Here is a 20,579-nt window from a genome sequence, read left to right as displayed (position 1 = left end):
ATTGCAGCTGTGGGTTCGGCGCAGATGGTGCCAACAAAGATCCGAGGACTAATGTGTTTCATATGTCAGGATGACCACTAGTCTTCTGGGTCCAACCGCAGCGTTTTGGGAAAGTACACATGATTCAGAATAGCAAGTGGTTTCACCAAATTTAGATTATAGCTGCTATTCCAAACATTGTTTGACGGTTTATTTTGTACACAGACTTGTGCACCAGCGGACCTGTGGTCAGGGTCAGAGTTACACCACAGCCTAAACACTCTTCATTAATCCCAGATCATTCTCAGCCAAGAAAACCTACACAGACTATACATTTGTGGTGAAAAGCCCCAACCAATGGAGGCGTTCGCTTTCGAACTACATTTCCCTTCACGCACTTTCGGGCTACCGCGCAAGCGCAGATCGGTTTATTTTAGTACACAGACATCCGGAAGCTCCACTCCGAAACCGACCGAACGGGATGGTGGTTGGTAAAGTTTCTTGTCCGTTGTGTTGTGTGTGTTCAGCGACAGTACAGCGGGGGGAAAACAGACCTCAGCACATGTAGTTAACAATAAATCTGCTGTTGGTTTTGTCTGGGCGGAAGTTCAGCTTTAATTGTGACGGATAGGAAGGCTAATCAGCTAGCTCAGCTACCGTTAGCATATGGGCCCCTCCATTCAGAGGAGAGCTTCTACTTTCTGGTGTTTTTATTTGTTTCATGTGAGTCTGCTTGAGTGCATTAAGCACAGGGAACTAAACTGGGTGTTTGAGCAGCAGGTTGGTGAAGTGTGACTGGTTGTGTTTGATGGAAAGAAGAGATTGAGGATAATCTGCACACAGCGAAGGAAAAGATTAAGAGGTCAGACATCATTAATTGTGTCCAGAGTTGAATTAAAAACCAGCGTTTAGTGGCTGTAAAGCTGCTGTGTTACATCATTTATCACAGGAGGAACTGATAGTGCACCAAACTAACCACCAGACCTCACTGTTGTCTCTACTATCAGTGTGTAACAGGAGCTCTTCAACCTGCTGTCAGATTGAGAAACAGCTTACATCGATTGGTAGGACAAACTGGGGCTTTTTATACACACACACACACACACACACACCCTTGCAGCGATTACGTAATTGAATCTGTTTGCTAAAACGTGTGCAACCTGACAGACGAGGTCGTTTTGTGCTTAATTTAACACAAACAATGCAGACAGACAGCCGCAGTGTTGTTTTCAGCTGATCCAAACATTGAGCTCATCAGAGTCCCAAACAGCTGCAGTCCTACAGTGGTTCTGGTAAATCACTGTGTCTGTGCTTGATGATGATGGAGTGGACTGCAGGTTTTATTTGGCTGGGCTGGGGATGTCAGAATTGGCATGTTGGAAGTAGGACATGGAGGATTGTTCATAAAGCAGAGCCCCATCTGGTGGGTGGACATTACTGTTGCAGCTGCTTCTCTTTTAAAATAAGCAGCAAAAGAAAGCAGAAGCAGGAAAGGGCTGCGGCTAGTACAGACTGTTTGAGTTTGGTTTACAAATCAATAGATCTGTTGCAGGTTATGAGTGTTAATCTAGATGGGAAATAACTTATTTTGACTACATTATCACACCGTGGCTGCACAAGTTATGCGTGTTTAGTTAATCGTATCTCAGCTTAAAGTTTTAATGATTCGTTGTTTAAATTGTCCTCTTGTTTTAACAGGATTTCTGAACTATGTGTACAAAGTTCCTTTTCTAAAAGCAAAACTACGTACTGTTTTGGGTTTCTTGTTGTTGCTGTTAATGTACATTTGTGTTGCTATAATGTGGTCTTACATAGTTATAAGCTACTTCTGTTATGCTAAGTGTTTTATTTTCTTTATATATATTTTAAATACATATTTTAACCTTTATTTAATTAGATAAACTCATTGTGATCGAGATCTCTTTTGTTGTTGAGTACTTCAGGGGCAATGTACCGAGAGAAGTCATGCAGTACAACAAACATAGTTCAGCAGATTGTAGCAGATAGCTGCATTAAAAACAATTGCAAACACCTGTAAACACATCCATGGCAGATTAAAGTAGTTTGTGAGGAAATACTGCTTCCAGTGATCGGTGATTGGCCCCAAAAACCCTGATTGGAGCAGCCTAATAAATAATATTATAAATAAAATAAATAGGATCTGTATTACTACAAGTCAACACAAAATAAATATATAAAATCTGCTGCCTCTGCCTGTCATATAAATAAGCGACAACAGGCACATGGAATAGCTTTCAAGAATCTGTGTGAGAACTGGACCACAGTCGAGATTACCCGAGTAGTCGAATGCAGGGTTTAATTGTTGTGATATTTTGTATTTCCGCCACTGCAGGTGTGATGGAGAGGTGATGTGCCAATCAGAGGAGTGATAAGGCCAGGGCAGCCATGACTGAGTGCTTCCTGCCCCCCAGCAGCAGCCCTGCAGAGCAGCGCAGGGCTGAGCACCCAGGGGGTGTGGCCCGCACCCCCAGCTCTGAGGAGATCAGCCCCACCAAGTTCCCCGGCTTGTACCGCACCGGGGAACCGTCGCCACCTCACGACGGCCACCACCATGAGGCACCGGACGCCTACGTCTCGGACGATGACAAAGAACACAGCAAAAAGAAGAACAAGTTCAAGAAGAAGGAGAAACGTAGTAAGAAATTATCCTGTAACTTGATCTTTCAGACATATTCTGAGCTTTGTCAAAGCTACGAGAAATGACTGAAAGCATGAGTGACTTTGTGCTACAAGTTAGTATAACATAACAATGTTCACAGGTATGAGATAACTTAAGGTAACTTCTAGTAAAAATACTGGTTATTGGTACTGTTGAACTGTAATATACAGTAGTGACACTTTAACACCTTTATTATTTATCATAGTTATGAAATAGCATTTTGGCAACCTTACGTGGAAACGGTATAGTCAGACAGTCTATGGTTGGCATGCAGATGAGTACTCATGCACAGAAGAAAGTGTTGCTAAGGTGCTTGAACATAATCCATTCATTCAGTGAAGGTCGTGTGATCAGTGATGTGATATTTGGGCTACACTGGACTGTTTCCATGGTTGCAAATAAGAAAAATGTAGAATATCACCAACCTTATCCTTTAACATTTCAGAACTGCCAAATAGATATAGGTCATCTATTCTCAGGCCACTTAAACCCTCTGCTTTAGAACAGTTTAGTAGTAGTAGTAGTAGTTGAGTACAGAGAGAGACAGCTTCCAACTTTTCCATCCTGTTGGCTGCTGCTGCCTGAAGCTGTGAGAAATGTTCCTTTACTGAGAATGTTTTTCACTGAGTGGTTGTCAGGCTCATTGTCCACTTTGTATCAGGATTTTTCCATGACTGTATTTAGCTCCTACACCAGGGTATGGTGTGAGAGAGGAAGAGATGGACAGTTTCAGAGCACACCCAGAGAGCCCAGTTGACGGTGTGTCTCAGGCAGCGGTGTGATAAACAGGGTCTGTTCTCGGAGAAACCCAGAGTGGAGGTAATTAGAGGAGACAAAAAAACTGCGAAGAGGCCGCTTAACCGCCTTTGACACTATCTTGTAGCCGTTTGCTCTGAGGAAAAATATTTTAACTGAGCTTGTTCTAGAGAAGAGAGGCGTAAGGTGCAGAGGGAGCTATGCTAAATCGGTGGCTGACCTCTTTTCTAAGTCCCCATTCTCCCCCTCCTCTGCTATCCTCTCTCTCTCTCTCTCTCTCTCTCTCTCTCTCTCTCTCTCTCTCTCTCTCTCACACACATCTCTCTTCCTGTTTCTATTTCACTGCTATTATGGTTCTGTCGTAGGAGGAGGAAAAGAAAACGTGTGTTTTTTCCCCTCAGATCTAACCCTATTTTTTGCCTCTTCCTAATCTCTTTACTTTTACAGCGGAAGGTTACGCTGCCTTCCAGGAGGACAGTTCAGCAGACGAAGCAGAGAGCCCATCCAAGATGAAACGCTCCAAGGGAATCCATGTGTTCAAGAAACCCAGCTTCTCCAAGAAGAAGGAAAAGGACTTCAAGGTGAAGGAGAAGGGCCCCAAAGAGGACAAGGCCAAGGATAAGAAATCTAAAGACCTGACGGCTGCAGACGTGGTTAAACAGTGGAAGGAGAAGAAGAAGAAGAAGAAACCAACAACAGAGGCAGAGCCAGTCCCAGTGGAGATCCCCACCTTCAGGCCCATCTTTGGAGCACCTCTGGCTGAAGCTGTCAAGAGGACAGCTCTGTATGATGGTATCCAGCTGCCAGCCGTCTTCAGAGAATGCGTGGACTACATTGAAAATTATGGCATGAAGTGTGAAGGCATCTATCGGGTCTCAGGTAGAGAAACTTTGGGCGGCTGTTTTTCCATCATCCACCCAATTGCAAAAATATATATCTATAACTAGCATGTGAATGTATCTCAATATTTAAATGTCTGATTGATACTCACATCAACTTCTGTCTCTCTCAGGTATGAAGTCCAAGGTGGATGAATTGAAAGCAGCATATGACCGTGAGGAGTGTCCCTGCCTGGAGGAGTACGACCCGCATACGGTTGCCAGCCTGCTGAAGCAGTACCTACGCGAGCTGCCCGAGAACCTGCTGGGCCGAGAGCTGGTCCAGCGCTTCGAGGACGCCTGCGGGCGCCAGGTGGAGGCCGAGAAGGTGACGGAGTTCCAGAGGCTGCTGGCCGAGGTGCCGGCGGAGAGCCGACTTATTCTCTCCTGGGTCGTCACGCACATGGACCACGTCATCGTCAGGGAGGCGGACACCAAGATGAATATTCAGAATATCTCCATCGTCCTCAACCCAACCATACAGGTCAGAGAGGAAGGGCAGAGGAGCGGAGTAAAAGGAAATTGAGATTAAGGGGAAACGACAACAAAGGAAGGAAACGGAGGGGAAAAGAAGTAGAAATGTTGCAGAGAGCAGCAATTTGACAACAACAGGCAAACTAAACATCAAACAGAAAAATAGGTCTTGGGCTCAGGCTCAAAGATAAGAAACCTCCCCTTAGCAACAAACCAACGAGTTTTTATTGGATCAAACGGTTAGTTCATGTCTGAAACCCTGGCCCAGTTTAGTGAAGCTAATTTGTTCCCATAGGGGACGTAGCTGAGGCTGCTCCACTTATTCTGAACCAACAGCAGCAGTCGCTACAACACTGTTAAATAAACACTTCGCCCAATTAATGAGAGGAGATCAGGGTCAGTTTAATCAGGCTAAGTAAATATGCAGGAATTTGTATTGTTGAGAATGTGGTGCAGAGACGTTTCATACTACAGTCTTTATACAAACACGAGCTCATGTGCAAGGTGTTCACTGATTGTTTTACCTTGTGTTCAGATTGGGAACCGCGTTCTTTACATGTTCTTCACACATGTGAGGGAGCTGTTTGGAGACGTAGTCCTGAAGCCCGTGGTGCGGCCACTCCGCTGGTCCAACATGGCGACGATGCCGGCGCTGCCCGAGACCCAGGAGAGCATCAAAGAGGAGATCCGACGACAGGTGGGTTCAGTCCAACTGCAGCCAATTTGTTGGTTTTAGTTAATTCATTTATTGATACAATTGATTAAAAATTCAAATAGTTTGACATTCTGAGAAAAAATATGTTTACTTTATCTTTCTGAGAGAGATTCCTCTCATGTCTGTTCGTTTGATACGAAGCCTCACAGAGACAGGACAGGAAACTTGTGTTTCTTGTTCAGATTAAACAAACCATATATAACATGTTAATTAGTAATGTTTAGAGGTGCTGGTGGACCTTTTTATACAGAGCTAGGCCACCTGTTTCCCCCATTTTCAGTGTTTATGCTGAGCTAACTAGCTAGCTCCAGCTCATATTGAACTTTTCAAATTATTATTTTAAATTACAAAATTTTGATAATTGTCAGTCATCAAAAATGCCAATATTTCTATTTGTGAGGATTCCTGCTCACATTACGTTCAACTTTCTTCAGACATTTTAAAGACAAGTTAGATTAATAGATCATAAAAATTATTTCTAGTTGCAGCCCTCATCCATTTCTTATAAAAGAGTCCTTAAGCAAGACACTGGACCCTAATAATTTACAAGGGTTCTGCTGCTTTTTGCACCTACTTTATGATGCCTTTGGTAGAATGTGTATATACTGTATGTCTTCTTCTGTTTATAAGTTCTCTCAAATATTTACATCTAAGTAAGCGGATGATAAATCAGTTTAAGTCGGGATTAAAGTGTTACACAGTATGTATGTACGTAGTAATTCAGCAGGAATTTAGCAAAGTAAGCTGCTTCTGTTTATATTACATTGTCTTGTCAGCAGTGCACATCTTTATCCTTTCCTCTGTTTCTCAGTGTACGAGGTCTTGATATTCTGTCACCATGTACCAGAAGTTCCTGCTATTTAATTTATATGCCAGTGAATGCATCTCACTGCAAAATAAACAAAAACTGGAGACACTTAACCTAGTGCAGTCAGTGTTAAGAAAAGTGATCCCAGTGAACCGTCTTACAAGAAATGATACACAAGAGATTAGAAGTCAATACATATTTGTTTCATGATCATAATTCAAGGACCACAGGTTTCACTGATTGCTGTAATTAAGGAACTGAAACTTGTTTGACTATTGTATATCATTTTAAGTTCACTGCACCCTTTTTAAATTGATCTGGAGATGTAATAAAACTGTTTGTGTTTTAAGGAGTTCCTGCTGAACTGCCTGCACAGGGACCTGCAGGCGGGGGTGAAGGACTTATCTAAAGAGGAGAGGCTCTGGGAGGTTCAGAGAATCCTGACCGCTCTAAAACGCAAACTACGGGAAGCCAAACGTCAGGTAAGTTGTGTCTGGATACCCTATATGTGTAAATGTATGTTTATTATTTTGTTTAATAGGAGCAAGACCAATCATACGAACATACTGCGAGCTGTTGCTGATTCAGTTACAGCACTAATATACATTTTCAGTGTTTGTAATGAATTTCAATCAGGCTAATGCACATAAACATGATGGATAGCTGCTGTTATTCAGCGGTACTCCTGTGCTAATTTGTCATTCCTGCACTGATGCATATGGTGTCATGGGGACAGAATATGATTCCATATAATGCAATCCAATACAACCAATACTATAAACAACTGCCTGTAAAATGAGTCTAAACAAAGATTAATATCATAAGGCAAGGCAAGTTTATTTGTCTAGAACATTTCAACAATGCAATTTAAAGTGCTTTACATAAAAACATAACATAAGGCGATATAAAAAAGACATTTAAATACAATAGAAAAGGTTCACGGGGGAGAATCAGAATTGACCCTTGTGCTTTATTTCTCTATCTTTCTGCTTTGGCCTTTTTAGGAGTGTGAGACTAAGATAGCCCAGGAGATAGCAAGCCTCTCAAAGGAAGATGTTTCAAAAGAGGAAATGACTGAGAATGAAGAGGAAGTCATCAACCTCCTCTTAGCGCAGGTGAGTCATTCAAACACACAAACATACATGTTTATGTGTGCACTCAGAATGCACTTAGACCAACAAAATGCCACCATATGTGCCTTAAAAACCTGACATTGTCTTTAAACTTCCATATATTCTCCACCTCCTCTCCTCCATAATCAGGAAAATGAGATCCTAACAGAGCAGGAGGAGCTGATCTCTCTTGAGCAGGTGCTCCGCAGACAGATTGCTACTGAGAAGGAAGAAATTGAGAGACTGCGAGCGGAGATTGCAGACATACAGAGGTGAGAGAAGATTGAACCGTTTTAAGGTAATAAATATGCTGCCTTACATGCATTAAAGGTAACCCAGCATTGTGTTCCTCAGTCGGCAGCAGGGTCGCAGTGAGACAGAGGAGTATTCATCAGATAGTGAAAGTGAGAGTGAAGATGAGGAAGAGCTGCAGATGATTCTTGAAGACCTGCAGAAACAAAACGAGGAACTGGAGGTAAAAGAACATTTAACACACACTGTTATTTCACACAGACTGAAGTGTGAATTACACTATATTATTTGTGTTTATATACTTTGTCTGAGAATTTAAGATGGTTTTATTTCTGTGGATGTTCATAGAGTATGTACATGAGCAAACTCAAGCTATGTTTTATGGCCCTGTAGAACAAAAACACCCACCTGAACCAGGCCATCCACGAGGAGCAGGAAGCCATCTTGGAGCTCCGCGTCCAGCTCCGCCTCCTGCAGAGCCACAAACTGCAGCAGGAAATGACCGTCCAGCCGCCGGCCGAGCAGGCCCCGCCCACACAACCTAGCCCGGAGCCCCGCAGCGAGGAGCAACCCAAACGCTCCGTTGCCACGGTGGCCGCTGGTGCAGACACTGCTGCCTCGGCCAATGGGAAGGCAGCTAAGGATCCTTCAAAGCCCTCACCGAACAAAGACAGGAGAGACACCAACATGTGAGATGTCATCTCGGTGATGTATTTGGTGGCTCTGTGCTGCTGTACGTCTCCACCGCTGGTCAGTTGTCCTGTAGTGTCGCCCGTTATCCACTGGAGATTTCAATTTGCTGGATCCATGGGTTCATTAGTAAATTGTGTCCATCAATAGGCAGCCATGGAAAAAAAATCAGTTTTTGCGTTCTGACTCTTTTAGCAGAAATCAAACACGTTGATTCCCATTTTCACCCCCAAAAAAGTAGAAATAGAGTAGCTGCTGTAGCGGACAACTGGGTGCTGCTGTGAGAGACTAGGTGGACCTTTAATCAAAATCCACGGTGCCATGCGTGTATGAAGGAACGACGAGGGGGGTGAATGGATTTATAAAGAAAGTAAGGGGATGGAGGAGAAAGTAGGCGCATTGCCAGTCTATGACATAAAGTTTATTTTTTGCTGGTAAGGGCTCAAGAAATGAGCATTGACCAGATATAATCTCAGTCCCTGTATCTCACTATGTCCCTTACCTAGATGCAAATTTGACATGTTAGGATAGAGACCACTGTGCCATAACTGAAGATGCCAGACTGGATACGTTTCCCCCAGAGAACCACTAATACAAAAGCTCTTTGAATAATGAAGAATTTATGATTGGTCTATCTATATATTATATATTTAAGTAGTATTCTGATGAATACGGACGGCTATTCGAGAGATACATTGATTTTAAATTTCAGCTTTTTATTAATATATGAATATATGTATAAATATATTGTAGATGCTTTCTTTTCTTTGAACAGCAGATGCACATAAAGACAAGTGGGCGTTGTACCTCGCGACTGACCAGTGGATGAAAACACGAACGGACAACAAATACGCATTTATAAAATTTAAAAAGAGAAAAGAAAAGCTGGAGGCAGCGTTGTTACAGTCTCTCTGTGAAACCCACACTTTGCTCTGTAGTGCAATCATCTTCTCTGTTATCTTACTATCGCACAGACAACAGAAATGTGGGGGAAAAGGACATTTCTCCAGTTTTTATGACGGAATAACAAAATGTAGCGTAACAACTGTAGTGATGATTATCATCGCCGAACATGTGTGCGGAGTGTGTAATGTGTATTTTAACTCTCGATGTGTGGAGTTAATGTTCATGGCATCAGTTGGAAGTGAGTAAAAAAACAAACACAAAAAAAACCCCCCACAAGATTACAAATCAATCATTTCATTTCACAATTGATTCATGACTTTTGCAAAGTACTGTCATTGTTCAGTGATATTTAAAGCAAGGGCATGGCCTGGCTTACTTACCATTTGTGTATATTGTAAAATTGCAAACATACTGTATTTTCAGCTCCTATGTGTTGTCATATGTTTCTTTTTATTATTATTATTATTATTATTATTATTATTATTAATTACCCGTATGCAGTATGCTAGTGTGAGTGCCCCTGCTTTTGGTCACGGGGCAAATCAAAGCAATCTCATCTGGACTCATGATTCAACCTGTTTATTAATCCTGTGACTGAAACAGATCAATGCTAGATTGGGCTCAGAAGCTTCTCATAAGGTTATTTTCATATTGTTCCAAGCTTTTGTAGCTTATTGTTGCAGACAGAATAATGCTGTGAAGAAATAAAGTGTCGAACCAAAACAATTTATCTGAATCTCTGTGTTTTTCTCTGATAACATATATATAATGTTTACCTTTTTAATGAAATTGTGGTCCATATTTAGTGCTTTATTTTCCATTACACCCTCTCTGAATACTTTCCCTCTCTCAGCCTAATGAGGTTGCATCCATTCTGAGGAAGTGAGGTGTTATTGTTGGGGGTTTTGACTCAGAATAAGGCTTTATACCTCAGAGAGCGGATCCACCCGACTTTTTTGTCATGGTTTTAACTGGTTTCCGATTTGGGAAGTTGCCATGTCAAGTAGGACAAAACCAGCCAGAAAAAGACCGGATATAGGCTAACTGGGTTTCAAAATTAAAAGTATTTCTAACTTGATTTAATAGAAATGTGTTTACCAGGTGGGATGAATTTAGTCTGGAGTTTATTTATTGTATTGTGTCCCTCTGTAATACAATCAGTATAGCCAAGTGGATTAGCTTCATTATAGGTGAGTAAATTCAAATATAGTACCAAAGCTTTTTTTTTACTGAAACCCGATGTCTCTGTCAATGAAGATTATTTTCAATCTAATTCATAACCTTCATTACTAAATTAAATTCTATGAATCCCTGTCCAATCAAAAAATGCCTATTTATTACTTCACCTGGATGTTTGACCTCCACAGAAGAAGAATGATAAATGTGCAACACCTTTTCTACTAGAAGACTGCTTTCACATGCATTTTCTGAAGGGTGAAACGTCCACTATGCTTATCGTAAAGGTGCGTTTAAGGCATAATAATAACAAGGTCCAATATGATCCAATATGCAATTTAGACACAAACTTTATTTTGTTTGTTTTTTTGCGGCTTTTATTTTGAAACCCCCCACCGGAAGTTCTGTCTGTCACGGCGCATAGCTTCACAGTGGTGTAGAGTAGATGGTCAGCCTGTCTGTCTCAGGGGCTGGGTTTCTCTTTTATCCAAGAAGAGGAGAAAAAAAATAGAGTTTAAAACATGACGGGACAAAGACACTGAGTGAACACTGTCAAATAATGATTTAAAAACAGTTCACAACTAGCCATGGCCATAAGGGAGCTCAAAGTTTGCCTTTTAGGGGTAAGTGGCAAGATGTTTTTTTGTTGATGCATTTTGGGGGAAATTCCTTCTGTCTGCTTCGAGTGTTTGACTAAGTTTAAAACAGGAGTGAGCAAACTGACTGCAACTGATACTCTCTGAATGTCGGTTATTTAAATAATGTTAAATAATAATAATAATAAAAAAGAAGAAACTTTATCGTGTTGCTCTTCGTCGGAAAACTTGAGAATTGAACTTAAAGGTTGATAGCGAGTTGATCGACCGGTGGGCGCAGCAGTCATTTTACATTACATTGTCCTCTCGCGGTGTGTAACGGCTGGTTTTTAAAAAATAAAATAAAAATTAAAAAAGTAATAAAGAAATAAAAGCACATTAACGGTCGTCGCGTGCTCGTCTTTACGTTTTAACGGCTCTGACAGTTTATCACCCATTACGTCACCGTCGGACTAACCGCTACACAACGACAAGCCGTTATATTTCCTGCTGCGTTAGCAAAACACAGCAGAGTCCCCTCTCCCTCTCTCTCTCTCTCTCTCTCTCTCTCTCTCTCCCCCTCTCTCCCTCTCTCTCTCTCTCTTTATATGAGACGGTAACAACAAGAGACGCCTTTGGACTACAAATCGGTCGTTTTAATCAATGAAAGTAATCAACACTAACGCTTTTACCGAGGGGGGCCTGCGCATTCCTCCACAGGCCACCGACATGCTCACCCAGCACTTTAACAGCCAACCCTTAAAAGACTTGTCCTCAACCAGCCCTTTGTTTTTTTTTGCCTTCTGCATGACTGTGTGTGTGTATTATTTATAATTTAACTAAATGATTTAACTAAAGTCAGGACGAGAGCTGTCAATATGCCTGGAATAAATCACAGGCAGCCAAAAAAAGGGGCCTTAAAGGTAGGCAGAACTATTCATAGGTGTGTTTTCATTAGTGTATAATCAGCTGGTTATAGGAAGCTTTGGGTTTTTGTTGCATTTAAAATGAGACATTTTCATCTGCAGAGACACCGCGGCTCGCTTGCCTTGTCATCGTCAGATACAGACACCTGGTTACATGCCACTAAATCCTGCACCTTGGTCCTTTAAAGCTCTTAGTTTTCATGTTAATTTACTTGTTATTTAGGCGTTTTTTGGAGATGCAGTGTGTTGTGTTGCACAAGTAAGTAATATTGACTATAAATTCGGAGCTAGTTGTTGACTAAAAGGAACCTATTTGATGTGGTGGGCATGTGACCGGACAGTTGACTAATCAATAGGGGTCAATTAGGGACATGTGACTCTGTCCAGAGTGCTGTGACTGAAGTGGGACCTTCTGTTTTCAGGACACTGGAGTTGGCAAATCCAGCATTGTTTGCCGATTCGTTCAGGATCATTTTGACCACAACATAAGTCCCACGATAGGGTAAGAGCATTGTGTTACAAATCACTAAAAGACACCACCTGAAGTGTGAAGTCAGTGACTTTCACAATAAATAGAAATTCAAAATCTTCTATACTGATGATTAAGTGATATATATGAGAGGCAGTCTTTTAGGTTACAACATTTTGATAATTGTCATCCATCAAACACATTCGAAGCCTTGGTACATGGGGCGTGCGCTCTACCAGGTGAGCTACCTGGCTGCCCCCAAAGAATCATTTTAAAGTGATAGTTTGGGTGTTTTCTAAGTGGGCTTGTAAGCCGTACTTATCCATCGTCAGTGTATTACGTAGGGTAGACGGTGGTCGGTGCACACCCAGTTTGGAGAAGTGGACAGGAGTCCCGGCACAGTTCAACAATACAGTAACTGTGGATAAGTACCTCATACAAACAACACTTCAAAACACTCAAACTGCCCTTTTTTAGCTAAACAATTTGATTTATAAAGGCAATAATACGTCAGATATCAGAAAAAGAAAAGAAAATACTACAATATGCTTAAACACGGTAAGGAAGGACTAAAGTTTATAAAACAAAACAACAATATTAAGCTGATTTAACAAGTTAATGAGACATTAAAGTGTTTGAGCCCACCGTCATCACTGTGTTGGCTCTTTTTCTTGTTTGATTGTTGTTTTGTCGACCCAAGACTGCATCGCTGCCTTCAGGCAACATGAGTTCAGTGTCATACATCTTATTTACTTCCTGCTGACATGTACGGATTTTTTTCCTGTTGCCTTTTTTAAAGCATTGTTGTGAAATGCTCTTTATCATCCGCAGTGCATCATTCCTAACCAAAACAGTGCCATGTGGACATGAACTGCACAAATTTCTGATCTGGGATACAGCCGGACAGGAAAGGGTGAGTACACCCCCACAAACATTCCTTATTTACTTACTATTAGTAAGTTCAGTTAACACACATGACTATTTATCATATTTCTGAACAAGTTTCCATTATTTCCATTACAATTTACACCAGTAAGCTAAAAGTGACGAATCATTTCACTGTCAGTGTTCCTCATGATACCGAGTTATTATTAGGTGTGAAATCGAATGAGTCACGTAGGGTTCAAGGGTCACAAGACTGTGTTATCACCATGGTGATTCATTTTATGGAGGGGGAGGTTGATAAAGCTGGCCAGACATGTTACAGCATGGAAAAACTAGCAAGTAAGTATTTCCTGCTGGAAATGATACATTGAAACCTCCGATGTCTTCTTGGTAAACGTCTGTGAACGTCTCTCCTCCAGTGCTACGCCAAAGCATTCTCAGCTCTTACCTTCATCAGGGTGGTGCCTGAGGCTGCTTCTGGTTTCCTTATATACAACTGTCATGTGATCGATATATCACCATGCATACACACTTTACAGTTATCTTTTTCCTTCAGACATACTGTAATCTTCTGATACATAGTTCATACAAACATATCTTAAGTCCCAAATGCAGAGTATAACAATTTTTTTATCTTAACCCATCAATGGGGAAGAACGATTGGATATCAATTTCTCAAAACAAGAGAATAAATTCTGTATTCTTCCAACCCAATTATCACTTTTAAATCGCTTCCATCACATAACATTTACAGGTAACCTGAGCTAATGTCAAAGTCCATCTACATCTAAATTTATTACATTCATTTACAATCTACACTCCCAGTTGTCCTTGAAGAATTTAGTTAATGGAGAACAAACATAATATAGTAGTCAGACAGTACGAAAACATGTGTGAGCAAGAATGTGAATGGTGTTATTTGAGGAAATTGGGTCACTGCGCTTGAATAACTAAGATGTTATGAACACTGGCTGCAGGAAACATAAAGGCACTGTGGAGCTTTGGACCACCAGAGGTGCTGTAGAGTAATGTTTTGGGCCTTTTATTATTTGTATTGCATGTATTTCCATGACATGAGCACACAGGACTGACGTGGTACACTTTTGTGCTGACTGCAGTCGGTGGTAATGCATATCAACAAGACTGGGTGGCCCTGAAAACAGTGCAAGTTTTGAAACATGAAAACAAAGATTTGGGTATTTCTTGTGGAAGGAAATGCTTTCAGCATGTTTGTTGAGGCCTTAAAGACTGGATTTTTGGTGTCATGTAAACAAAGCATTTTTTTTTTTTTACTGAAAACCCATTAAGGTGCATTTAAATACAGTCTGTAAATTGCATATAGAGGCTATGAACCCTATAAGAACATTATTCTAACAACTGGAGCAACCTTCAGAGTGAGGAGGAGTTAAAAGCTGTAAGGAAGCAACTTTTTCCACCGGCCACTCATCACTTAAGAATGTATGGGAATAGTCTACTCACAGTACACTACACAGTGTTAGTCTTTTATGGGTTAACACAACATGTTTAATGAGTTGATCCAGTTCAGTTTAAATGGCCATGTACTGTTTGTTGAAGTCACCTTTATAAAGCACAACATATCTGCGTAACTGAGATTTGATTTGATATATTGACTGATCATATGAATATGTTGTCTTTTTTTAGTTCCACTCATTAGCTCCTATGTACTACAGAGGATCGGCTGCTGCTGTCATCGTCTATGACATTACTAAACTGGTAAGAATAATCATCTTTAAATCCCTAAACCAGGTGACATACTTAAAATAAGTAACCACCCTTTTTCAGTTGCCTACTAACCGTTGAGGGGCTTGAGCAATGTCCTTCACCCCTAACTGTATCAGTGAAGCAGAGAAGAAGCTGGTTTCACAGTACGAGCCTGATGTAAAATTCAATTACTTTTCCATCACTCTGGGATGCCTTGCCTTCCACGACCTACAAATGTCATTCTTTCCTGGTCTGTTAATGGAAACTTGTATGAAAAACACCACCTAATGCGATGAATATGCGACACAAGTTGTAGAAACTGTGTCGGCCATAGTCTCATAAAGAACCTATCCCGGAGTTAAACCTGTGATGTGTTCTCCTTGTTTCAGGACTCTTTCCAGACACTGAAGAAGTGGGTGAAGGAGCTGAAGGAACACGGCCCGGAGGACATTGTTGTAGCCATAGCAGGGAACAAGAATGATTTAGGAGACATCAGGTGAGCAAAGGGTTATTTTCATTATTGTCATTGCTCGTTTTAAATAGTAATGATATGTCTGTCTTGAGTCAGCACAAACAACATGTCCTCTTTCCGTGTTACTTGAGTAGTTGTCCCTTGCAGAGTCACTGCAGTCTCAGTTATGACTCTTGTTCCTTTTAAGACTTAACAGCACAGCAAACTTTCAGGTTTTGCAAAGTCTTAGTTCAGTAATCCTCTTGTTATACCTGTTATGTAGCTCATGTCAAGTCCACTGTGCCAAAAAAATAACGTCTCAATAATTGTCATTATGATCTTTGACATTCAGAACACCCTAAAGAGCTTCATTGATTAAAACAAAACAACAAAAAACATGTATTGTTCTTTGTATTGACTGCAGTATAGCTAAAGAAACACCTCCAAAACATTGATGGAAGTCGCCCAAGACACTTGCCACTATCTATTTGAGACAACCATCTTTGAGTATGTTGGTTAGAGAGTGTTCTGTCTTTATCATTGCCCCTGATGGCCACCATATATTGAAAGATACAGCAGTGGTTTTGTACACAGGTTCTGTTTTGGACATATGTTTATGTTTACTTTCTCTGTGGATGGTGACACCACACTTGTCAAGTCAAGTCAGATTATTTATACAGCCCAAAATCACAAATCAACACCCTCTGTCCTTAGAGCCTTAATTCAGGTATGAAAAACTCCCCACAAAAATGTTTTAATAGGGAAAAAATGGGAGAAGCCTCAGGAAGAGCCACAGAGGAGGGATCCCTCTCCCAGAACAGACCAACAAAATCACATTATGTGCACATTTTGATGACACAATTTCTGATACATGAAGAAGCTGTCAAGTAAAGTATAGTTTTATATTCATCATAAAGACCTCCTCTTCCATGTATCGTGTTCTCCATCAGACTTCCAGCGCAAACTAGGTAGAGACGGGATGGATGAAAGTCATTGATGAACATGTTGATTTGCCATGTTAAGCTCCTTCCACACTTCCGTTCTGTCCTTCTCTTTTCCAGGGAAGTTCCTATGAAGGAAGCTAAAGAGTTTGCTGAATCAATTGCAGCTATTTTCATCGAGACTAGTGCCAGAAATGCTGTCAATGTTGAGGAACTCTTTCAGAAAATCAGTAGGTTTGATGTCTTTACTGAAAGTCTGTGTCACATGTGTCTGTATCATTGACTGTATATAGTGTATTATTTTGGACGATATGTGCTGCTGACTCAAAGAGTTGATTCAAGAAAGGCACTGTATACTCTCAATGAGGCTGGTGTGCAATGTAATCCTATATGGCAGTGGTTCCCAACCTTTTTCTCAAAGGGACTCTTTTTTTTTAATCATTTAGTAAACTCATGATCACCCTCCTCACTTGACATATTGTATAGATATTTCATATTATACTCAAAACTGTACAATGAACCCAAATAACTCAGTAACTGCAAGAAGTTCAAGTAAAACAAGTGATTTATATGAATTATGAGAGGATTATTTCCAGTTCAGGGAACATTTTATATACAATTATGTCTGTATTATGTATTTTTTATCATTTGTAACAACCATACAAACTTAATAGGCTTTACTTTCCTTCACAGAAGTGAACCACATGCTGAGAAATAGGCCTACTGTGTGTATTTTTAAAGTTTTGCCTTAAAATGACGCCTTTCGACCCCTCCATGAAGCTCTGGTGACCCCTAGTGGGGGTCCTGACCCCCATGTTGGGAACCACTTCTATATGGGATGGACCAAAAACATTAATTCCTCTAACTAAATATGACTGTTCATGTCTATAAGGAAGGTTGGTGTAAATTGTAAATATGTTGGTTTGTGTATTTCTGCCATAATCTGGGGCACACACATTCCATTATATTTGTTTTTGACAACTAAACTAGTAGTGGATATTCACCAGGATACACTTTAACTTTAACTAGTTAAATCCGCCATGGTGACTCTGCCAATGACCCTGTGCTGTGTGCTTAGGTAAACAGATTCCACCCCTGGAAAACCCCGAGGTGGACAGCAACGACTCCTTTAAACTCACCAGACAGCCGGCTCCATCCGCCAGGAGGTGCTGCTAGTACCAGCAGTGGCTGATGAGATTACTTCATCCACACACCGCGGGACCACACCAGCACACAGCACAGTCCACAATGCACACAGTGTCTTACTCCAGGGAAAGACGACGACAGTGGACAGAGGTCAGCTTTGCACGTGTGGTCAACTGCAACATGAGACAGAACAACGTACCAACAGTATTATATGTGTGTGTCATTGCACATTTATTTCATTTAGTTGTAGCAGTTTCTGAGGAGGTCAGGAAAACCTTCAGTGTGTCCCCTTGAGGTGGTGTTTTACCTGAACTGCATTAAGATTTCTGTCTGTGTTGCATGCATAAGGTCATTGCAAAGAGGCAGTTTTTTTTTTTATCCCATTTCACAGTAACTTTTAAACTTCAGAACAAATAAATAACAACTGATCTTGCTGATGTGCTTTTTAAAGCCGGGTGTTTGCTGTAGATGCAACTACATTTTCATTTCAAGAGTCAGCTGCTCTGTAGATTTTCGTCACACTGTGGCTCTCAAATCGCACACATTAAAATTAAAGGTTTTTTTTAATATTCATTTTTATCAAGGCTACACTTTTCCTCCATGGAGCTTTTATGTACGTGTATGTATCACTCTTGTATAGAATCGAATTAGAGTATTTGAATATGAGGTTGAGGAGATCAAACCTCAGACGAGCGTTCACTTCTGTAGCTTAAATGCAGCGGCTTTACATTCCACCTCGTCATGTGTTCTCACACATTTGTTGCATAAGGGTTAACTGTAATGCTGCAGAGTGAACAGCTTAGAGGCCTAAATCGTAATTACAGTATGACACCCCCTGTTGAAACACTGTGACCAATACGAGAATTGTTTACATAGCGGTTTGTTAAAGATGTTTTCTACATGCTGAAATGTGTTGTATGAGATTTCACTACAGGGAATGACTGACTGCCAAACATGAGTTTTCCATGAAAATGGGTTACATTTGTACTCTTTAGAGGAGAAAAGATCTGCATGTATTTTACTCTAAACATGTCTAAAGCTGTTAAACAAACAAGCAAACAGTGAGAATAGTCTTAAGCCCAGTTGTATAGATCAACAATATCATCTGCTGTTTCTTTGGCGGTATTGTCCTTAGTTTGGATCACCTGAGAAATGTATAACAGCACTTTTTCACATACATTTAACAAAAACTATGAATGTGGAGTAACTTTTTGTCCCAGTACTCTTTTAATTTAATTGATTTTTTTGATCAAACATTGAAATGGACATGAACGTTGACTTACGTAACAGTACATTACACAATACAGTACATTTTCATAACTTTTCATACATTTTCATACAAAAGTTTGTACTTAAATAAGTTAGTACAAATTCAAACATAATTTTAAAATGGACTATTTTAACCGACATGTATCATGGGATAATGTAGTTTAATTCGTCATTTTTATTGCAATTATTGTCTCATTTTGCCAATATGTACCATTCTCTTTAACAGAAAGTCACACCAAACTCCTTTTTAAAAAATCTGCCAATTAATGTGGCCTTACCTACTTGAAAAAAAATTCCCATACATCCCAGAAAGTGACGTAACCTAACCATGGGAAAATGTATATCACATACAATCACCAAAGTTAGTTTGCTTCAAGCAAAATGTCCAACATGTGACTACAATCTTCCACTAAAATGTAAACTGAATTAGTATCTGCTTGGCGGCCCAGATGTCCAGAATGTCAATTTCACCAGCATCAAAATGTCATAAAATGTAGCTTTATATAAAAGCAGTTGGGTATGACATAACCTGCTTACAAGAGACTGTTACATATTGAGCAAAGAAATGTGATTAAAGGTCACATGTTGACATTGTGATGAGATTTCTAACATGAGTATTTTTGTTGCCACACGAGTGCCTTTTTTAAAAATGTTTTTCTGAACAAGTGTATGAAATGGCTAAAAAAAAAAGCGTACTGCTAGAATAATGCATGAATTACTTGACTAAATCAGTACAGGCTAATTGTACGCATAACAGTCAACTTTGAAACTGCCAATTATCTGCAGCCATCCTTATCCTGTATGTCTAAGTCATGCTTCCCTGTATCCTCTGTAGGCCAGATTAACTTTTGTATATTAATCAGTGTAATAAAGTAGTGATTATTCTATATTTCAGTTTTTTTTTTTTACTTTACAATGAGTGTTTCGAAATGTCAAAAGACAACACTGTTTTTTTTACTATTCTACTTTGATTTTATGTTTAAAGTTTGTTGACGGAGACCAGAAGATGAGTGAGATTCACTAACATAAGGTCGTGACTTCAGTTAACCTCCTGACCTCGAGAGAACCTGGTTTTACATCTCACCTGAGCAACCTGACATGACTTTAGTAAGTGACATTACTCCGCCTCAACCTGCGTCAACCAACCAAAATAAGAAACACGTTACAAATTAGTCTTGTTTTATTTTGCACATAAATGGTTCATGTGACCTTTTTTTTTGGGGGGGCTGTAAACAGCACAAATTACATGCAGAGTGGAGCAAACCACAGAAACCTATTCAGTGCACAGCGGTGGATTACCTCCTCTGGAGCTTACAGTAGCGGAGGTCTACACTCCTTCTCACGAAGGTGGATTTTACCATAAAGCCACGGTTGTCAGTGGTTTCTAAGAGAGTAAAGTGGGATAATAATAGTTCAAACATACTGTATTTCACACACAATGTTCTTCTTTTAAACTCACAGTGACGTGAACCCTCAAAGTCACACAAATTAAACATATATTGTTTATACTGTTTCTTTCTCACTGGTTCTATTAAAACATACACCTACATTTAATTACTACAAACAAGAACTCCTGATATGTAGCTTTTTTTGGTGCATTCACCTTGTCGACCATCTGAACTTTAAAATAATAATAATAATAATACCATGTGTGTTAATGTGTTGATAAAGTGTTCTCTTAAAAGTGGGGAGAAAACAATTCAACTTAACATAATAGCTTAAGACAGACACACTTGTGGAAGTCATTTTTTTTCTATTCTTTATGCCTT

The 20,579-nt window shown here is 40.2% G+C and overlaps 2 protein-coding genes across 5 annotated transcripts; both read left to right on the top strand.

The window, feature by feature from the left end:
* The first annotated feature begins 350 nt into the window (after positions 1-350).
* ralbp1 (ralA binding protein 1) lies at positions 351-9,976 on the top strand. Of its 4 annotated transcripts, XM_051401903.1 has the most exons (11): positions 478-841; positions 987-1,043; positions 2,333-2,635; positions 3,863-4,294; positions 4,428-4,777; positions 5,303-5,464; positions 6,641-6,772; positions 7,295-7,405; positions 7,553-7,674; positions 7,757-7,877; positions 8,048-9,976. In XM_051401903.1, the coding sequence occupies exons 3-11, from the start codon at positions 2,386-2,388 to the stop codon at positions 8,345-8,347; spliced, it is 1,980 nt and encodes a 659-aa protein (XP_051257863.1). In that variant the 5' UTR covers positions 478-841; positions 987-1,043; positions 2,333-2,385; the 3' UTR covers positions 8,348-9,976. The 4 variants fall into 4 exon arrangements, with proteins under 4 accessions (XP_051257855.1, XP_051257846.1, XP_051257863.1 ...); XM_051401895.1 differs by lacking the exons at positions 478-841; positions 987-1,043 and adding an exon at positions 351-466; XM_051401886.1 differs by lacking the exons at positions 478-841; positions 987-1,043 and adding an exon at positions 390-470.
* Positions 9,977-10,851: 875 nt separating this feature from the next.
* On the top strand, positions 10,852-19,699 carry rab31 (RAB31, member RAS oncogene family). Its single transcript, XM_051403436.1, has 7 exons — positions 10,852-11,049; positions 12,350-12,429; positions 13,228-13,309; positions 14,944-15,015; positions 15,393-15,499; positions 16,516-16,625; positions 17,474-19,699. The coding sequence occupies exons 1-7, from the start codon at positions 11,014-11,016 to the stop codon at positions 17,569-17,571; spliced, it is 585 nt and encodes a 194-aa protein (XP_051259396.1). The 5' UTR covers positions 10,852-11,013; the 3' UTR covers positions 17,572-19,699.
* The last annotated feature ends 880 nt before the right edge of the window (positions 19,700-20,579 follow it).

This window comes from Dicentrarchus labrax, unplaced genomic scaffold (assembly GCF_905237075.1).
Source record: "Dicentrarchus labrax unplaced genomic scaffold, dlabrax2021, whole genome shotgun sequence".
NCBI classification, from domain to species: Eukaryota; Metazoa; Chordata; class Actinopteri; family Moronidae; genus Dicentrarchus; species Dicentrarchus labrax.
The sequence above is the reverse complement of the archived record's forward strand: the minus strand, read 5'-3'. Positions and strand labels throughout refer to the sequence as shown.

What these genes read in the sequence shown, in the direction of transcription:
- ralbp1 (XM_051401895.1), top strand. Translation starts at nt 2,386, where the DNA reads ATGACTGAGTGCTTCCTGCCCCCCAGCAGCAGCCCTGCAGAGCAGCGC. An exon ending in TCCTCAACCCAACCATACAG is followed by an intron (nt 4,778 to 5,302) that starts GTCAGAGAGGAA and finishes CCTTGTGTTCAG; the next exon opens with ATTGGGAACCGCGTTCTTTA. An exon ending in GAGATTGCAGACATACAGAG is followed by an intron (nt 7,675 to 7,756) that starts GTGAGAGAAGAT and finishes TGTGTTCCTCAG; the next exon opens with TCGGCAGCAGGGTCGCAGTG.
- rab31 (XM_051403436.1), top strand. Translation starts at nt 11,014, where the DNA reads ATGGCCATAAGGGAGCTCAAAGTTTGCCTTTTAGGG. An exon ending in AACATAAGTCCCACGATAGG is followed by an intron (nt 12,430 to 13,227) that starts GTAAGAGCATTG and finishes TATCATCCGCAG; the next exon opens with TGCATCATTCCTAACCAAAA. An exon ending in TCTATGACATTACTAAACTG is followed by an intron (nt 15,016 to 15,392) that starts GTAAGAATAATC and finishes TCCTTGTTTCAG; the next exon opens with GACTCTTTCCAGACACTGAA.